The 20824-nt window shown below is 35.7% G+C and overlaps 1 protein-coding gene across 1 annotated transcript in view; it reads right to left on the bottom strand.

Moving 5' to 3' along the window:
* Positions 1 to 20824, bottom strand: part of LOC120349849 (zwei Ig domain protein zig-8-like) — a 282131-nt gene that overhangs the window by 22887 nt on the left and 238420 nt on the right. Inside the window, exon 5 of the mRNA XM_039420984.1 lies at positions 18762 to 19052. Coding sequence (XP_039276918.1) covers positions 18762 to 19052 — 291 coding nt within the window. The remainder of the gene's footprint in view (positions 1 to 18761; positions 19053 to 20824) is intronic.

The raw sequence follows: 20824 nt of genomic DNA, 5'->3' as shown, positions 1-20824 counted from the left end.
ATTAGACATTCCTGAATAATTCAAAATAGCTGAAACTTTACACTATTTTCTCTTTATTTTATTTTGTGTTCAATTTTCTAGTTTTTCGAGATTTAATTCAAACGTGACTATGACAATGACTGCGACTACGCCCCGTCTTGGAAAACCAAATTTCTGACTCCACTGTTTGAAGTCTTGGACTCAGCTAAATCCCGAGCTCGGAAACCGGCCCCTAATGTTTTAAAATGTTCATGTTTGAACTTTTCAAGAGTGTTTAAAAGCTTCTAAAAACCTTTACCTGTGAGGCAGAAGTATTATTATCTTAGTAGGTACATTTTTACCAAACATAACTTTATGATAATGTAAAAGCTATATTAAAAACTGCTGTAACTCCCTTGTTTTTGGGTATTTTCGAAAATGGGACTTATGCTTTAAAAAATTTGGGGTCGCTGAATCCAAATCCGAATACTTTGAGAAAAGTCATACTCTGAGCAAACGCGTCTGAAATTTGAGATCCCCTTGTGAAAGCCTTCGAGCTGCGACATATGAAATGATCTGAAATATGATCTTCAGGAGACGGGATTCTGCCGTGTGAAACTAGCCTAAGAAAAACACGACGGCCTTGTTCAATCCCCCCACCATGACTTCTCAGTAGCTTGACCCTAACATTAACATGATCCTAGAAAGTAGTCTACACCTATGTTCACAGAATAATTCAGAATAATGTATCCTATTTGAAAGAGTGGATGCATGCAAAAAAAAACAACTTTCAAAGATCCATGTTCATCAAGCCTTCTGTTAACTGCAAGAGATATTCTGTATCTTTGTGAGTATCTTTGGGAGGCTCCTTTTCCTTTTATATTATCTTTGAAATGCAACATTTTGAAAAACTTCGTATATATGTCGACGCGCAATTTAAAAAGGAACATACCTGTTAAACTTCATGGAAATATATTGCCGTATATCGCTGTGAATGCGCAACATATAAACATAAAGAGAAATGCACAGCCGTCGACATGAATCTTAGACCTCACTTCGCTCGGTCAATTATATACAGTGATGTCGGAGTAATGAGGGATTCCTTCTCTTTTCATATTATCCTTAAAATGCAAAATTTGAAAAAACCTTGTGTATTAATACATCGACGCGCAGTTGAAAAAGGAATATTTCTGCCAAATCTCATAGAATTCTATCAACTTATCTAATATCATAGAATTCTATATGATAGTCTATCATATCCAATCTCTCCTTGGAACCAATCCTTTAATTGAGAAACAGACTCTATTCTGGCCTGGATTGAATCAAGGTTTTGAAATGCCAAGTAATAAACCTAAACTGCCTGACAGGTATTTAATATATAATACAATATTCCACTTACAGTTTTCCTACCAATTCTACTACTGATCATTTAACATTCAATGAACATTCCAAGTATGGATATAGGATAATTAGTACTGGGATTCGAGAAAGTACACGTTTCACAGTGCCTCCCAACTGTAAATTCCGATGTGGTCCTCGACATTATTGCTTGTAGGTGAGGGAGTACATAGAAACATTTTTTTGGGAACCCCTGGTCTACATTGCGTTTTCGCTATTTGTGCTTATTTAAAAAAATAGAGATTCCGGAACTGCTATACCATGAGCTTCCTGATAGTGATAGAGTACCGTACTCCATTTTATGTTGCATTGTTGAGAAACTTTCAGCTACCCAAATTAGATTATTTAATAATATGAACTGGAAGGACTCACTACTCACACAACTCTGATTCCTCATTCTTTATCTTATCCAAGATACCCTATCCTATCAACCCTCCCTATCTGAGAAGTACACCTTTTCCAACTGTATTTGAGAAAGTATTAATTGAGAATAGTCATTAGTATTTGAGAAAACGTCAGATGTAAATGAGAATAGTCAATTGCATTTGAGAAGTCATCACTTGTAGTTGAGAATAGTGAATTTTATCTGAGAAAGTATCATTTTAACTTGAGAACAATAATTGAACAGAATAGAACAGAACTTTATTTGCACTTCTTTCAACATCACAGAAAATGAAAATAATACCTCCAATTCAATTCAAACTCAACTAAATTTTACAAATAAATTGAACAAGCATTCTTTTCATCATAAATAAAAGTTCTTTAGGCTTAGCCGAGGCCGTCAGCCGAGTAGATAGATTTCTTTATTATACATTATACCAATATTGAATAATTATTATTGTTCTTGTGATTACATAATTCACTCAATAATTATTTCTCCCTATCATTCCTATCCAATTCCTCCTTCTTCTCATACCTAACTAATTTCTCGTAATTATCATAACTAAACATTGTAACTCAACTTTTAAAAAGCAATTCACACTCTTAAGGGACCTTGTATGCGTCAATGTGGCTGGACTTATAAAATATACAAACACATAATTATTAACTTCACGAACAAAAAACCAAAACTTTGAAATTTAAATAGAGTCACCTCTTACTTTGTACTCTACAAAAATAAAATTGAATTAAAATACAGTCAACTTTCAATTAATTCATCAGTAATCTAAAAAAAGAGAAATAATATACAGAAACAAAAGAGAGAAAGAATAAATAAGTAAAACAAAACCTCTTAAAAATCTTAGAATAATCAATCAATTAAGTCATCTGCATAGATCAAAGCACTACTTAATAATACATAAAGTCTTGCGGCTTCTCATGTTTATGATAAAATACTACTTTTATAGCTAATAACTCTAATAATAATCCTAAAAAGACTTTTCCACTTCAACATTAAAATGTACATTTCACAATATGCATAACAAGATATCAATAACAATAAAGAGGAATGACTCTTATCGATTATAAACTCCTAAAAATTGAATTCCTTTAACAATTCTCGCCTGTATTCCACTGCCTCCCTCAATATCCTACTAGACTCGTCCAAAATTTTCCATTCAGATACTCAATTACTGTCTCTCTCTCTAGCATCGCCCCTCTCAGATATTTCTTTCTTATTTCACCCAAAATTGAACATTTACCGATGAAATGATAAGCATCTTCCGTTTCTCGGCTATTGCACATAGAACAGATACCTATCCCCTCATCTCTTTGCGGTGCGTGATTGAGCGATAATAGCCCAGAGGAGGCCCTTGAAAATCATCGAGGTAACATTCCGTTTGGACTCATCATTCATGTAATTTCTCGTTCCATCGTCAATTTTTACATCTGCGTAGATTCTGTGAAACTGTGACCGCTCTCTTCTCTCTAGCCACTTACTTTTAACTTGAGCTTTTATCTTCTCCATTACCCTCTTCCACGTTGCTTCCCACCCCCTCCTGAAATTTGCTGCTTGCCAGTTGTCCGCTGTTATCAGCAATTCAATATCAAACTCACTTAATATCCGTCTCCATTCAGAATACCAACCACACTTTTTTCTTAAACAATGCCTTGCGATCAATGTTCGATATCGGTCGCCAGGTATCTCAAAAGAATTCAATACATATTTTATATGAACGCTCAAAGTATACAACCACAAAATTTCCTTTCCTGTCACTAAGTATACTATATAATTTGGCGTATTACACGGTAGTCCAAATATTTTCTTGACAAACAACCTCAGAAATTTTTCTAGTTCTTCTCTCTCCGCATATCCCAATACCTGTGCTGCATATGTTACAACTGCTTCACTTATCGAATCAAAAATTCCTCATTTCATTGACAGAGGTGCTTCATCATTCGAAATGAGTCTTCGCCATACACTATCAATCCCAAATCTGGCAGCTGTTATCTTACATTTAAAATGTGCGGTTAGGGCAAGTCTTGATGAAAAAACAACTCGCAGGTATCTGTACTCATTCACTGTTTCAATAACTTCATTTCCATAGTACCACTTCTCTCTTTCTCTCAATCGTCCTCCTCTTCTGAAAACTACAATCTTGGATTTACTGTGAGATTCCACCTTATGCAATATCCCTTTAACTTATTTATCATTGACTGCAGATGTCGAGGATTCTCAGACAACAATACCACGTCATCAGAATATAACAGCGAATTTATCAGCCTCTGCCCAACATAATATACCTCCACCAATAACATCACTCAAATCATTCAAAATAGTGTGAATAGCAACGGGGAGAATACGCATCCCTGTTTTAATCCATTTCTGGTTTCAAAGTATTCTGTTAAGTTACCCTCCACGCCATGCCATACAGGAGACTTCGTATTTCTATATAGACTCCTCAACATCGCAATAAATTTAGTCGACACTCCCAATTCACTCAGTTTAAAAAATAAAGCCTCTCTGTCCACACTATCGTAGCCCAAAAAGAAACAGTACAACTTCTTAGTAGGTCTATTCAACGTTTTCATTACTATATTGAATAGAACAAAAATATTATCAGTAGCCGAATAACCTCTCCGAAAGCCACACTGATTCTCTTTAATAATCTTTTCTCTTTCCTCCCACAACTGCAACCTTCTCAGTAAAATAAATGAAAATACTTTAGCGACAGCATTTATGAAAGATATGGCTCTATAATTATTCACTTCATTAGTATCACCTTTTTTATGCAATGGAAATATAATGAACGTGGAAACCCTGTTGGTATCTGTCCACCTCTGACGATGGCATTGGAAAAAGTCAAAATAATCTCTTTGTAATTTTTTGTCGCATTCTTGTAAAACTCAGCAGGAACTCTGTTATCACCTGGAGCCTTATGTTGCGCATTGTCTTGAAGGCACTTTCCAATTCATTCATATCTATGTCTTTTCAAGAGTTTGATCTTCAACATTCCTCGCCGCATAATATGTGACTACCCCGCAAACTGATCCAAACACTCGTCTGAAGTGTTCAACCCAATCCTCAGCACTCACAGTTCCCGAAATCTGAACTCTCTACACTTGAATTTCTTTATCAGAGCCCACAAATCACTGGAATCCTGGACTCTTCTGAATTGTTCTTTATATCGCTGTAATACGCTTGCCTTTTACTCTTACATAGCAGTTTGTATTCCTTTACTACCTTCATATAATTTTCTCTCACCTGCTCCGAATTTGATTTTCTAAACACATTCAATAGGCTGAACACTCGCTTTCTCATAACCGCACACTCTTTGTCGAACCACTTTTCTCTCCATCCTTCTCTCTTTCTATCAGGTTGGGGCACATAATTTGCAGCTCTATATACACGATTATTTAATACTTCATAAGTCTCTTCACTACTCTCGGGAAGACCATTTATTTCTCTACAAGCATTGGTGAGTTAGATTCATTCTTCCTCGCTTCCTTCCATTTCAACTTCGGTAAGAGTGGTAAAATTGTGCTCTCTCTTTCTAGAGTATCAACCGTGATTAGCGTAGCTTCAATTGGGAAATGATCAGATAAAAATTCTGGCACAATAGAAAATTTTCCAACTATTTGCGCTAATTCGACAGCCATGCAACATAGATCTATTACGGAAGCCCCTCTGCCTATAAAAGTAAAGTCTCCCCACCTATCTCCACTTATCCTTCTATTCATAATGATGAAATTAAAAACCTCACAGAACTCCAATATTTTCTTACCTTTCATATTAATCACCTCATCCTTTGACTCTTGCTTATTACTCAGTGCATTTCCCAATTCTATTACATTTGTTAATTCCGACATGTCCTGTCCATTTCCTATTCTACCGTTAAAATCTCCAATTAAAATCATATTATTTCTATTATGCTCTTGCACTATCATAAACTCCCATAATGTATTGAATTCTCTCTCCCATTCCATGTCTCCTCCACCACTCAGGTAAATTGGAACTATATAATATTCATCCCGTTGTCCTGCATTCATGTGAATAACTTTCCTCTCAAGCGCATCGATTACCTTACAAAAACTCTCTATTCTTTTACTAATTTCTATTAACTTTCCTCCCTTTGTCTACCTCAGTTTGATTCTCCAACTGCGAATTCCCAGTATAAATTGTAATCTGGAAAACAGTTTTCAAAATACAATTGCTTTACTCTTTCAACAAACGTCTCCAATAGTACAAAAAAATCATAATTACAAATAAAATTATATACTTGAACAATCTTACCACTTAATCCAGCCACATTGTACGCTACTATACTCAACTGTCCCTTCTCACACGGACTGACGGCGTTATCTCAGCGGTTGCGGTCTTCGTCCTCGCCGCCTCACTCCTCTCATCACACACATGCTCCGCTCACGGCCCGCATCACACTCTCATCGAACATGCTCCCGATCTTCTGCAGCCCATCCTCTCCCTCCGAGACCAGTCCATTCTCCTCATCCAGCGTGAAAACCCGACTATTCACGATTAAACGATCCACTTCAACCGTACTCTCCTCTCACTCCGGAACTTGTTTCTTCAACGCCAAGCACCCGGAAAAGCTTTGATCGTCGTTTTCTTGTGTCGAAAGCAAAGTCTTTATGAATCTCCAAACTGTGTACCCTTCAGCTTCTACTGTTTCTCGTGATGAAATGGATGTCCTGATCGTCCGAAAATGCGCAATGATTGGCCCGTTATCTATTTTCTTGCCCAATGCATGTGCTCGATTAACCCAGGTACCTGCTCGTGCCCCCAAATGACTCACACAAAAGTCTTTGACAGTTCTCACGTAATCCACTGTTGCACATTCATATTTCAGCCCGCGAAAAATTATTGTTCCTTCTCGATCTATTTTCAAAATTTTCCATCTTCCTGATTATGAGATTATATGAATTTTTTGAGCAACAATTTGATTTCTTAACTGTTAATTCTCGACAGAGAGTTTATTCACTTTTTCAATTAGACCATTAAAAATCCACCTTTGTAGCTAGCAGCGCGAGGTTTTTCATCCATAGCCTTACTAAACCGCTTTTCAAAACGGTCAAATAGTGATTCAATAAAGTCTGAGTTCACATTACCGGAAGCTTCAACACTTGGGTCTGGAGCACGCTTTTTCTGTTCCATCTCTTCGAGCTCAGGCGAACTTTTAGCACGAGGACTCTTCTTAGCACTATCGTCCGGTGAAAAGTATTGTTAGATACTGTTCTTATTCATTCAGCTTCGAATATTTCGATTCACTTGAGAACAATTACACAAATAAAAAACAAATTGATAATTCAATTTATTACGAAAGAACTTTTAGCTCTAGGTCTCTTTTTAGCACTACCGTCTGGTGGATACTGTTTTTATTAATTTAAACTTTGAATATTTCGATTCACTTGAAAACAATTTCACAAATAAATAGCAAATTGATAATTCAATTTATTACGAAAGAACGTTTTAGGTTAAACATGCACTAAATGAACCGATTAAGCACGACCCGTCCGGAAACTTGAGATAAGAGAGCAAAACAATTCTGCGACCGCTCCGTTCAACAGCTCACTATCAACTCCTAATTTGAGAACATACGATTTGAAATCGAAAAGTTGTCAGTTGTAATTGGGGAATGATTTTAAAAAACCAATACTTTTATTTTCCATAACTTTGAAAATAATAATTTCACACATACAAAGCCTATGGAATACTGTGTACGTAGTACAGTATCCTTTCCTGCTCAAATCAAACCTGTACTGTAGGCTACAGAAGAGTCACGACATGTCAATTGGAAAATTTTCTCATTTTCAAATGTCTGATCATGATATGATATCTTCTCATTTACATTTGACGATTTCTCAAATACAATTCACTACTCTCAATTACATGTGTGATGACTTCCTAAATACAATTGACTATTCTCATTTAGGCTACATCTGACATTCTCTCAATTACAAGTGACTATTCTCAAATACAATTGATACTTTCTCAAATTAACTTTTTACTTTCTCAAATAAAATTGGAAAAGGTGTTGTGACTACTATTTTTTTTTTTTTTTTGAGCAGGGTATGATTACTAAATCTTTTCTCCGAACAACGTCTTTTCACAAAAAGTGAGCATGCCGTACACAAGTAAAATATTCAATCCAAGGTTTACAAGAGAGTTTTTGCAAGGATTGACAGACACAGAAGAAAATGTCAATATGGAGAGAAACTAAGAGACAAATTTCATTTTATCATAGGCTATCCTGATCTTGAGATACAATGTTAGGTTGCGCAAAGTTTGAGGCATCCGCTTCTCTAAAACAGTAAGTGAATTCTCAGTGAAGCCTGTTCAAGAATATAACTTACTGACGTGCTATTCTTGAATCTTAACAAGCCTCCCATTCGCATCATTCTAGCAATAACCCAAATTCAATGCGGAAAATTCTCGGGAAATTGTGTTACCAAGTCACCATTGATTGTGATGAACCTAATTTGGCGTTGAATTGAAGAGGATTTTATTCTCTTGGAAACAGTTCTGGATTTTTTCACTATGAAAGGTTTTTGAGTTATATGGAGAAAAAAACAGGTATTTTTAACACTGTAAGGTTAGCAGAGGGTATTTTTTTGTGAAGAATCATTTTCAGACTATTTGTACCAAATAACTAAAAAATCAGTACCACAATACATTCTGGCAGCATGTTTCCTCGCTCCCTTCTCATGTCTCAAGTGAATGAACAGAAAAATAAACTATGAATTCGCTAAGCTGTGACTCAATGAGTCTGAACGAAAAAGGAGATGAATTGCTGATTCATAAATTCACGGCAAGCCCCATAGCAAACCAGTTACTTCGAACAGTGAAGGAGACAATGGAGATATGCAGGGATATGCAAGTACCCCGCATTGTATGCTCAATCCGTAAATGAGTTTTGTGTAAGTGTGTATTAGCGATCGCAGCACAACGTGGTGGCAATTTTGGAAACTGGAGTATATCCCAATTAGGTGGAGTACTAACAAAATGGGGAGATTTTTTTTTATTACGTTTTTACATGGTTTTAAGCATGTAGAAGTGATTTTTACTAAAATTGAGCAGTGACACTACGGGATCTCCCCTTAGTGTACACACCTCCCCTTAATGTGCTGTGTATACTTGATTGTCTCCCCGTATTATACCTTGTTCCAACACACACACACACACACCACACACACACACACACACACCACACACACACCACACACACACAACCACACACACACACACACACCACACACACCACACACACACACACACACCACACAACACACACACACACCACCACACACACACAACACACACACACACCACACACACACAACACCACACACACACACCACACACCACACACACACACACCACACACACACACCAACACACACACCACACACCACACACACACACACACACACACCACACACACACACACACACACACCACACACACACACACACACACACACCACACACACACACCACCACACACACACACAACCACACACACACCACACCACACACACACACACCACACACACACACACACACACACACACACACACACACACCACACACACACCACACCCACACACCACACACACCACACCACACACACACACCAACACACACACACACACACACACACACACACACCACCACACACACACACACACACACACACCACACACACACACACACACACACACACACACACACCACCCACACACCACACACACCACACACACACACACACACACACACACCACACACACACAACACACACACACACACACCACACACACACCCCATTATTTTTCTTTTTCCTTGTTCTTTCTTGTTTCCTCTTCTCTTCTTATCAATTTATGTCATTCGTTTACTTCTAATACCTCTTGTCACGTGGACAAAATCTTTAACCTGAAAAAGGTAGAAACAGGATTCATGATAATTTTTTATCGCATGATATATTCATCACTCACTTTTGTGCTATGATTTTACAAGCTCGAATTACTCCTATACTTCTTCTTTGTAAAAATACTTTATGCTAATGACGACCCGTTTGAAACAATAGAATAATTCAGAAGAAACAAACTATCTCTAATAGAATTATGAAATTGAAAGAACAGTTAGCCTAGCCGGGGTAGCACTCTAATAAAATCGAATCTTCTTTCCGATAAGGAGCAGTCGTACTATCCATAAAGCGATAAGATAACCATGGAAAATATAATTATGCATTATTGAGAATTCTTTGGCAGAAATAAAATTATAGAGCGACTTAGTTTATTTATTGGCAGATTATAATAAAAAAGGAAAATCTGGTGTGGCGCACTCACACAACTTTCCTTTCCGTTATGAAAATTGATCACCTGACGCTAGTGGACTCGAGAATCTCAAGTCTACTATTCAAAGATATGAGACAGCTGATGATGGGTCAATAACGCTGGAATACACGAGGTCTGCTATCTCTTTGTAGTGAATGATTTAATAGAACCAACAGTTGCCAACAGTTTGCAATTTAATAATAACATTTTCTCGGATTTCAAGCTTATTTTCCATTCTAGGTGGAAATGTTACTGAATCTCTGTTATTGCAGAGATTTTCATGCTCAATCTTTTCCACTTGAAATTTTTTGTTTAAATTGTATATGAAGGCTGATAATTGAGAATCTAAAATCAAACTTTGAATAGATGGGGCGGAGCTCCTGAAATTTTTACAGATATGGGACTTGTTGCAGTTGATAGAGCTTATTAATGACTACTTCAGATATGAATTTGATCAAAATCGTTGAACCCGTTTTCGAGAAAATCGCGAAAAACCCTGTTTTAGACAACATTTTCGCCATTTCAGCCGCCATCTTGGATTGCATTGATCGAAATTGTTCGTGTCGGATCCTTATAGTGTAAGGACCTTACGTTTCAAATTCAAGTCATTCCGTAGATTGGAGATGAGAAATCGTGTACACAGACGCACATACACTCATACACACCACACACACCACACACACACACACCACACACACACACACACACACACACACACACACACACAGACCAATACCCAAAACTACTTTTTTGGACTCAGGGGACCTTGAAACATATAGAAATTTAGAATTTTGGGTACCTTATTTTTTCGGAAAGCAATACTTTCCTTACCTATTATAATAGGGCAAGGAAAGTGAAAACACTTGCACAATTTGAGGTTAGAATCCTTTGTTTTGATTTAGTAAGTCACATGATCTTAGATCAGTCAACAATTTATTGATTTATTATGCGAGCAAATCAGCTGGCTGATCACTCGACTATTATGAATTAAATAATATTTCACTTGGATGATTATTAAATATTATTATGTAAAGAAAGGTTCATGTAATGGAAAAGCCATAATTATTATGTTATTTTGAATATTTATTGAAATCTGGAAAGTATGAAAAAACAAGAGTGTACAATGCTCACATAAAAAAGTAAATGTATTCATTATTATATTGTTATATGTTGAGATTTATTTAATTGAAATGCTTACGGTCTATTATATAATTTATTCAAATATAATCTTATTTATTTTTGTATAACAAAAGCTAAGGAAACCCTGAATCTTAAATAGTCAATCACATCACGTCTTACAAAGACTAGGAAACCAATCAGATGAGGGCTTACAAATTTTAGAGAAAGAGATGAAAATTTTTCCAAGAAATGCTCTCTGGCTTGTGATCTCGACCGATAAGGCAGCACATGAAGATAGGGTTCTTTTCAATTATTCTTTTTAAAAGCATCAAGCCAGTCCCTTTTTAAATGTTGAAGTATTTGTAATTAATGTTCAATTGTTTATGAACTCAGTGAATATTGGAGAGTTCTTAAATGTAGAATATTCCCATATACATTTAATACTGATAGAAAATTGCAAACAATCCAGACCTTACATGGGCCCAGCGGAGTCAAAAGGATTTGACTAATTAATTATTGAAGATAATTAATTTTTCTACAAGAACTTCAGCGAACGTCGTTTGAGTGATTGTTAAGTTTAAATGAGCTCATTAAACTAAAGGCCTTTATCAGTGAATTGGGGAATTATTCAAAAGCGCTATACAAATTTTTATCCAAGTTCGCAATGTATCAAACACTATCATAATATATTTAATAAGAACTCCTTTTCATGAATATATTTTATACATGTAGGAAGCTTATTTCCGTGCATGGCACGAATCCACATATCTCTGAGATTTTAAATGATTATTCTATTGATTATTAACTATTGATTGAAATATATTCTATTGAACCCATCTACTGAACAGGTTCCTATTTGTCAAATTCTGATTCAACCTGAAGTTTCACATATCAGTATTAACAAAAAATATATTTTATAGCCCACAGTATTGTGAATGCTAACAATTCCTGTGATATTTGAGATATTGAAGAATTTATCTATATGGAATTATATTTATAAGAGATTTTTTATTCATATATTTTATGGGAATATATTTGTGTTTTTTGTCAGCATACAAAATATTAGAAGTTTTTATTCTTTTCCTGATTCATCTCGTGATATACAGTTTGAGCTGTCTTGGTACCAAGCATTTTCATTCTGCAGCATATACAATTAGTTAATCATCCAAGATTGATCTTATTCAGAGCAACCATTACTCATCATCCTTTGATGATAGTCATATTAGTCAATCAGCGAATCTTCACTGATATTTATAATAATAAGTCTACAATATATCATATAAGGATCCAGAAAACTTCTAGAACTGGTGTAGTAAGTCTCAAGGAATTTCGAAAGGATAAATTAGTGCACACCTGTATTCATGATGAGCGTTTTGGAACTCAATTAGAAGAATAATAGTTGATCTTCATTGTTCTCGATTGAATATAATGGTTACTGATTATCAGTTACTGACTATCTTTTTGATTTCCTTACGATTCGTCAGTATCTTCGATAGAGCAGCGGTAAGAATTGTTAATTATCAGTTGCTGAAACCTATGGTGTTTCATTATATCGAAAGTATTCATGCATCTATCACTGAGCTAGAGCTGTGGTCAGAACCCCAGTATATTTGCGAGCCGGACGGCCTTAACTTTTCGCAAATCTATTTGCAACTGCAACTGCACTGGCATATTCAATAAAAACACTTCACATGCTCTATTGAATTTTTATTCACGGCTGTAAATCTCTTATACTTATAAAAGGCTAAGCCCCGACAGAGTGAAATCACACCACAGCCCAAACTACTGAGCCTAAAAACTTGAAATTTTGCACGATTGTTTATGGTAGCCTGAAAACATCCACTAAGAAAGGATTCTCAGAAATTTGACCCCCTGAGGGAGCTGGGGCCCCCCAAAATTTTGTACTTTTTAACCGTTCATTGCACATCAAAGTCATGAGGAACATTTTGTTCAGCTACGAAAAAAAATTAGTTCTATGCAGAAAAAATTCGATCAGGAGCACAGGGGGGTCCAGGAGAGGGCATTTTTCGAAAATTTTGATGTAAAATCACACTACAGCTCAAACTAATTGTCCTACAGACTTGAAACTTTGCACAAATATTCTTCAAACATGCTAGACGCGCACTAAGAACGGATTTTGAGATATTTTGCCTTTAAGGGTTCAAAGGATGAAATGGATCCTATTAAGTATGGTTATGAACATGGTAAGGTGAGTGCCATAATGTAAATGAGATAATTTATTTATTGACATGTGATATTCTAACATATGTTGTAATCATTGGAAATAACAAAATAATATGATAGAAATTCAAAAAGAACATCTGGTCTGTTATTGCTTTCTACCTGATTCCACTCAACCTCAATATATTGTTCTGATAATTGATAAATATGTTTAATAATATTATTATTATATAATAAAAGTATTGTTTTGATACTTAATTATTATCATTAATATAATAATAGTATTGTTTTGGTAATCAATAAAAATATTTTTTTTCACAAACTCTGTATAATTTATAATGGTGAATGTGAAACAGCTGCATCAAAGAAATTATCTCAAAAACATATGCTTAGGAAAACCATAGTTTTGAACTTCGTTTTCCTGATGCAATGTATAAGCATACACGTGGCATGTATTATCAATTTTTACTTTCCTTGCCCTATTACCATAGGTAAGGAAAGTATTGCTTTCCAAAAAAAATTAAGGTACCCCAATTTCAAGTTTTCTATACGTTTCAAGGTCCCCTGAGTCCAAAAACATGATTTTTGGGTATTGGTCTGTGTGTGTGTATGTGTGTGTGTGTGTGTATGGTGTGTGTGTGTATGTCTGTGAACACGATAACTCCATTCCTAATTAACCGATTGACTTGAAATTTTAAACTTAAGGTCCTTATACCATGAGGACCCGACAATAAGAAATTCAATAAAATTCAATTCAAGATGGCGGAAAAAATGGCGGATAATTACTAAAAAAACCATGTTTTTCACGTTTTTCTCGAAAATGGCTCTAACGATTTTCTTCAAATTTATACCATGGATAGCTATTTATAAGCCCTATCAACTGACATGAGTCTCATTTCTGGAAAAATTCCAGGAGCTCCGTAATATTATTGAGAAAAATGGCGGATAATCACTAAAAAACCATGTTTTTCACGGTTTTCTCGAAAAAGGCTCGAACGATTTTCTTAAAATTCATACCATGGATAGCTATTTGTAAGCCCTATCAACTGACATGAGTCTCATTTCTGGGAAAATTTCAAGAGCTCCGTAATATTATTGAGAAAAATGGCGGATAATCACTAAAAAACCACGTTTTTCACCGTTTTCGCGGAAACGGCTCTAACGATTTTCTTCAAATTTATACCATGGATAGCTATTTATTAGCCCTATCAACTGACATGAGTTTCATCTCTGAGAAAATTTCAGGAGCTCCGTAATATTCTTGAGAAAAATGGCGGATAATGACTAGAAATCCATGTTTTTCACGGTTTTCTCGAAAACGACTCTAACGATTTTCTTCAAATTAATACCCTGTAAAAAATTGAAAACTTGTTCGTCCATTTCATTTGTAAGTGAGAAGAATCATTGCATCACAGTAATACTACTAATGTTCCTATGCGAAGTCCCGTTCGCAAGTTTGTAAATGTATAATGTAAGAGTGCAAATGTAAATGTGTGAATGTAAGTGTGTAAGAGTGTAAATGTGAGTGTAGCAAGGCCTAGAGGGAATTGGAGAGCTCCATTGAAGTGTAGGCGGGGGCTGATGGTTATTCAGACTTTCAACTTTTCTCTCTTTCTCTTCTTTTCTCCTACACCTTCATACTCCTCCACTCTCTATTTCGCTCCATCCTACATTCTCCTTCTAACTTCATCCTCTCTTACTCACCCTCTTTTCAGAGTTGGTTTCATCAAAGTGAAGAGGCTTCAGCTATAAAACCACTTTAATACCGCTTCAACACTCCATCTGATCTATTCTCTTGACATTGTACATGTTGTGAGTACAGTATGGGAAGTGAGCCTATTCTTTCACTTCACACTCTTTAGAATTTCTCTTCTTCCTCTGCTCATCTATCTTCTGCATCTTCCTTCCTGTATTTTTGTTTTGCCTTGTTCTTTTATTGTTTTCTCTTCTCTTCCTATTCATTTTTTGTCATTCGTTTACTTCCCCTACCCCTTGATTCATGATAAATTTTCCTCGCATGATATACATCACTCACTTTTGTGCTTTGATTTTACGAGCTCGAATTACTCCTATACTTCTTTTTTGTAAAAATACTTTATGCTCTATTGAATTTTTATTAACGGCTATAACTCATCTCATAATCTCATAGAGATGCTATCTCGTCTAGATTTTCAATTATCTTTTAAAATTGACAAATCATAATTCAACATTAATACAGTTTTGTGATCACTATTTTTTTCAATTTATTCGTATACTATCCTATAGCACACCTCCTGGAACGTGTACTTTCATTATCTCTCCTGGCTTCTCCATTCACATTGCTCTGTTGTTTCTTCTCCTGTTCCTATTCATCTTCTTCCACTCCATATTTCTCTCTAATTTTTTTCAATGAAGAGGAAGAAAATTGATTCACTTTATCATCTCCCTGATCCTCTTCAATCAGGGCGATACCACCCTGTTACATAGAATCTACGCCAGCAATTTTACGCTAGAATGTACTTGGAGAATGCAGTTGGCGATTTTTAATGTACAGTCTTTTGTGGAAGGGAATCGAATATTCAAGGAATGATCAAAATGAGATGCTTTGTTCCGTTCTTGAAGGTCAAAGGTTCTGTTTATTCAAGAGAATCTATTATTCTTGTATAAACTATGTACTTCATTTCATTTCTCCTTTGTTTCAACCCCTAACACTTTTCCTATCCTCACATCTTCTCTTCAATTCAAACTTTTTCCTAATTCACAATCTTAGCAATTCATTTGGAATTTGGGTGTGTTTCAGTTGAGAGCGATTTTAATAAAATTCAGTGGTTTGTAATCTCCTTTGCAAATTCTAATATTTTAATACAATCCAATTAGAGATTGATTGATTGATTGAGTACTTTATTTATGTAGATTACAATATATACTGTCTTATACACTTATATACAATAGCTTACAATACAGCAAAAATATAGATGAATTTACATGATATAGACTAAGAAATAATTATTGAACTGTATATGATATGAAAACGCAATTTGTAATATAATAACTATAGATAATAATTATATTGTTATGCATCTACATAAATTGGCGGAGCTTTGGACATATCAATGTCCATTCTTCGGAAAGAATATTAAAAATATCCTCCCCACTAACTCTCTACCAGAGAGAGAGAGAGTATGGATAACAAGATGAAGAAAATGTAGCTATGTGATTTTTTTGATGACATAATATAAGAATATTGCAAACACTTAATCTTCAGGTGCATGCTTCATGACCTTAATCCCACTATACTGTATATACAGTGTACTATAGCATAGCTTACTATTCAGGACATTCTATGAATCAATCTGAAACTGTAATGATGAATAAAAAATTGATCATTAATTTGATTGATTCATCTATTTATTCATGAAACAATCAGCATTGATGTGGAAACAATGATCGATCAAATACTAATGCCCGTCTGTGGATACACGGTTTAAATGGAGGAATATCAGCAGTTCGTATGAACCCCGTATGAAACACATCATGATAAATGCATCCATATCTACAAGTGAACTTGGTCTAGCGTTGAATTGAATAAATCTTCTGGATATCGTAGTATGTTTATTTTTGAGCTTCCATATGACTTAATTGATCCGATTTCCTTGACATTATTAGAATTACAGACGATTTCTTGAAAATCGACATATTTTTTCTGTCATCTTGTTTTTTTCATGATGGCAAACATTTTTGAGATTGCCATCATAGATAATCTCTTTCTACACATCATTATAAAGAGATTTATACAATTCCTAAGTCTGTACCTACAAGGAGTCATGCATGAGTTTCACGGTTTTCTAATTGTTGGGATTGGCATGTGGTGGGAAAAGCTTGTTTTCCGCTGCGAACAGTACTTTTTACTCTTTTTCCGATGACGCTCCAGCCGTAAAATAAGGACTCACAGCCTGCAACCAGATGTATTTTTGAAGCTTTAGAAATATTCTACAACACTGTGTTAATAATACTAGTGTTTGTCTACTGTGAATACATATACAGAGTGGAAAGTGAAATATTATCCCCGAAAAATGTATGTTTCAAGTTTTTGAAGTCGAACAAATAATGGAAAGTGTGGTCGAAATTATATGATTCTCTCGAACATCATTCTTTGGTTGAATCTAAACACTTTGGTGATAAAACCAATCCGATATCTTTCACTATAACTGAATTACAAGCGATATAAAATTTTCTGTAACCACCATCTTGTATTTTTCAATGATGACGGAAATTTTGGTTGTTCCCATCATCAATATTCTTATTTGTCTTGTTGTAACAAAAAGATTGAGACCATTTGCAAGTTTCTATCTTGAAGTAGTCATGGAAAAATCGATTTTATAGTTCTCGCACCAGAAATCATGCAGGGTTTTCGTTGGAGGGCGCTGGAGAACTCATTTTTTGACGTACAGCGCATAAAGATATATCGTTTCATAGTTGAAAAAAACCGCTCTAAATTTCATAGATGTAGAATTTCCCCTGTATCTCTTGCACAAAAAAAGTTATAAAGGAATGAAATTTTAACAAGTTAAGGACAGTTTTTTGGGATTTTGAAGGTTATAACTAATAAATATGCGTTTTATAGATACAATTCATGAAACAAAAATTGTAGAGGAAGATTTTAAGAATATTTTCGTCTTAAAAAACGGTTGAATATCTTAAACGGTTATTGAAATACAAGCGATATAGCAAAACCCTGAAAGTTTTGGCAACCATCTTGCCTCCGAGGTGTTTGCCTGTGATTTCGACTTATCATCATCACGATCTCCATTATGCTAGACCTAACGAAGGAATTGAGACATCTTCCACGGCTGTTACTAAAAAATGACCACGGAGTGCCTTATTCATGACATTTGCGCCCAGACTAATATGCTAACACTACGTTCAACGCTGGACCAAGTTTACTTGTGGATGCATTTATCATTTTGTGTTTCATACGGAGTTCAATCATTTGAATGTTTACATTGTTGATAAAAGATGTGGCAACATCGCAATGCGTGAAAGAGATAGCACCATCTGCTTTGCTGAACGATAGACAAGGATAGCAACACCATTGCAAAGTGCAATGCCATTATAACGTGGACCTCACTATAGATACTCAAAGAATACTTTTGAATAACTATGTGATAACTGTGACCGTTGCTGGCCGTTACTGTGTATCTGAGACAAAGAGAAGCTGCTATTATATCAGTATTTCTACAGTAACAGTGAAGTACAGAAATATTATACTGATAAAAGCGAAATGCGCGTGTCCGTGACGCAAAAGTCTGTTCGCACCTTTGTAAAGGGATGATAAAATATAAAAATAGAGTTCAGATGGCTTTTTTGTCAAGTTCTAGGTATAATAATCATACTAACCATTCAATATGTGCACGACAGTACTGGCCGGCTGTGCATTGGAGGGCACACAGCTGTAGTTGCCCGAGTGGTGGGGGGCGGCTTGGGTGACCAACAGGGTGCTGCTCTTGTTGGGCAGCTGGGCAGTCACATTCACCCCGCGGTCAAGGTCATAGTTGACCATGCGGTTGTTGTGGTACCAGAACATGTAGATAGGCGTGTCCGGCGATTGCCGCAGTGTGCATACCAGTCGAAGCACACTGCCCAGCTTCAGGTACTTCTCGCGAGGCCCTGCTATTTCGGCACGAGCTTCTGTAAATTACAAGACATTTCGAGGTTATTGTCAAAGAAATCATATAATATATTATATGAGGAATATAGCATGTGAATAAGATTGCTATATTCGAGCTATTTTTTTCAACGGGGAAAAAAATATTGAGTTGGACGATAGAGAATGGAATGTAATCATCACATTCTATACTCACTTTGTTCGACAAAGAGAAACAAAAAGTTGATTTGTTATATTTCATACACCATTTCCAGCCATCAGGTTCCACTGTACTAAGATTAACTTAACATTATTCTATCCCTCTTCTTTTTCTTCTTCTCTGATGAGAGTGATGCCTATTTGAGCTCTAGGCTTGTGCGTGGGTAATGAGGCGAATGATAATGAGAGATGAATGGGCACACGATTCTAGTTGGGTTCCGAACCATCGGAAAGCGTTCTCACAACTCATGAATCATGATCAGAGGAGTTCGCTCAAGCGGTCACCCTTCCAACGAGAGTATCAGGCGCATTATTCTCAACTTATCTATAAGTGATAGCTTATGAGCGCGACCTGTGAGTCGAACCGCTCCTATTCTTTATTATTCATTTCATTCTATTCTTATCCATTTGTACTATATCGGAAAACATCCAACTCTTTCATCAACTTTGTAAAGCGGTTTTTTTTACACGCCTCACATACGTAGAGTAAATCTTGCACTGAATCAACGGTGTTGAGGTTATAAATTTTGTAACTGCGTGCGTGGACGCTAAGTATACACCAGACTGATTGGTTCACTACAAGACTCAATACAATTGTCGGAATCGCAGGAGGCCTAAACGCTCGCTCACCCTTGATTCTTCTTATGACAGATTGTATGGTGATGAAATTTTTATAAGTAGTGTAGCGATCGCTAAACACTGAATACGGATACCTTAAAATTATTACCTGTGATGAAAGAGCATACAAAATCATACAGGTCGAGCAAAAATCCCGATGTAGATAATTTACGGGACTGCGTCTCTAATAAGTTCCGAAGATTAAGATAGGGTACAAGGACCAGATATCGTTCGGAATATATTTCGAGAACAGAGTCTTGTCGGGCTTTAAGCTCTATTGTAGGAAATTATATGATCTCTGGCTGCATCTGCTGTACAGTTGATATATTCGCTCCTAAGTCGAGGTGGTAACAGATAAAAGCTGATATATGAGCAGGTAAGGACAGAGAATATAAATATATAATCTCGATCCGACCCCACTCACTACATCCACTGAGACCTGTTCCAATATCCAGCTTACTTCAATTATTTCAATGATCGTATTCGATCGGTTCTTGATAATATAGAACGTGTCAGACACAATAATTGACAGGCTTAAGAAATAATTGAACTCAGAAGACGAATTGACAAGATTGAAATATATTATGATAAAATATATGATCACACAGTGCAGATTCAGAATTTGATTCACAGATTGATAATAATTTAGCATTAACAAAAGAGTTAAAAATTTTCTTGTGCTTGCATGACACCATGCATGATTCGACAGAATTTTACAATTGATAAAATTTAACAGTTTGTGAAAAAAAATGGTGAAAATAAATTATAAAATATTTTTTAAATTGGCTCGGGGTCGTGGTTCTGGCAGCGGAGGATAGTTAATCAACTACAAGTTCTTATAAATTCTATATTGAATAAATTCTAGGCTCTTAATAACTAATAAGCGCTTGTCGGCGTGGCCAATAATTTAACTAAGAAAAATTTTATATTTTCTGCACTGAAATATTTTCGAAGCGTAGATTGGGGCCCCTTTAAATTT

The sequence above is a fragment of the Nilaparvata lugens genome, chromosome 2 (genome assembly GCF_014356525.2).
Source record: "Nilaparvata lugens isolate BPH chromosome 2, ASM1435652v1, whole genome shotgun sequence".
Lineage (NCBI taxonomy): Eukaryota > Metazoa > Arthropoda > Insecta > Hemiptera > Delphacidae > Nilaparvata > Nilaparvata lugens.
This window is presented reverse-complemented; position numbering and strand designations above follow the sequence as displayed.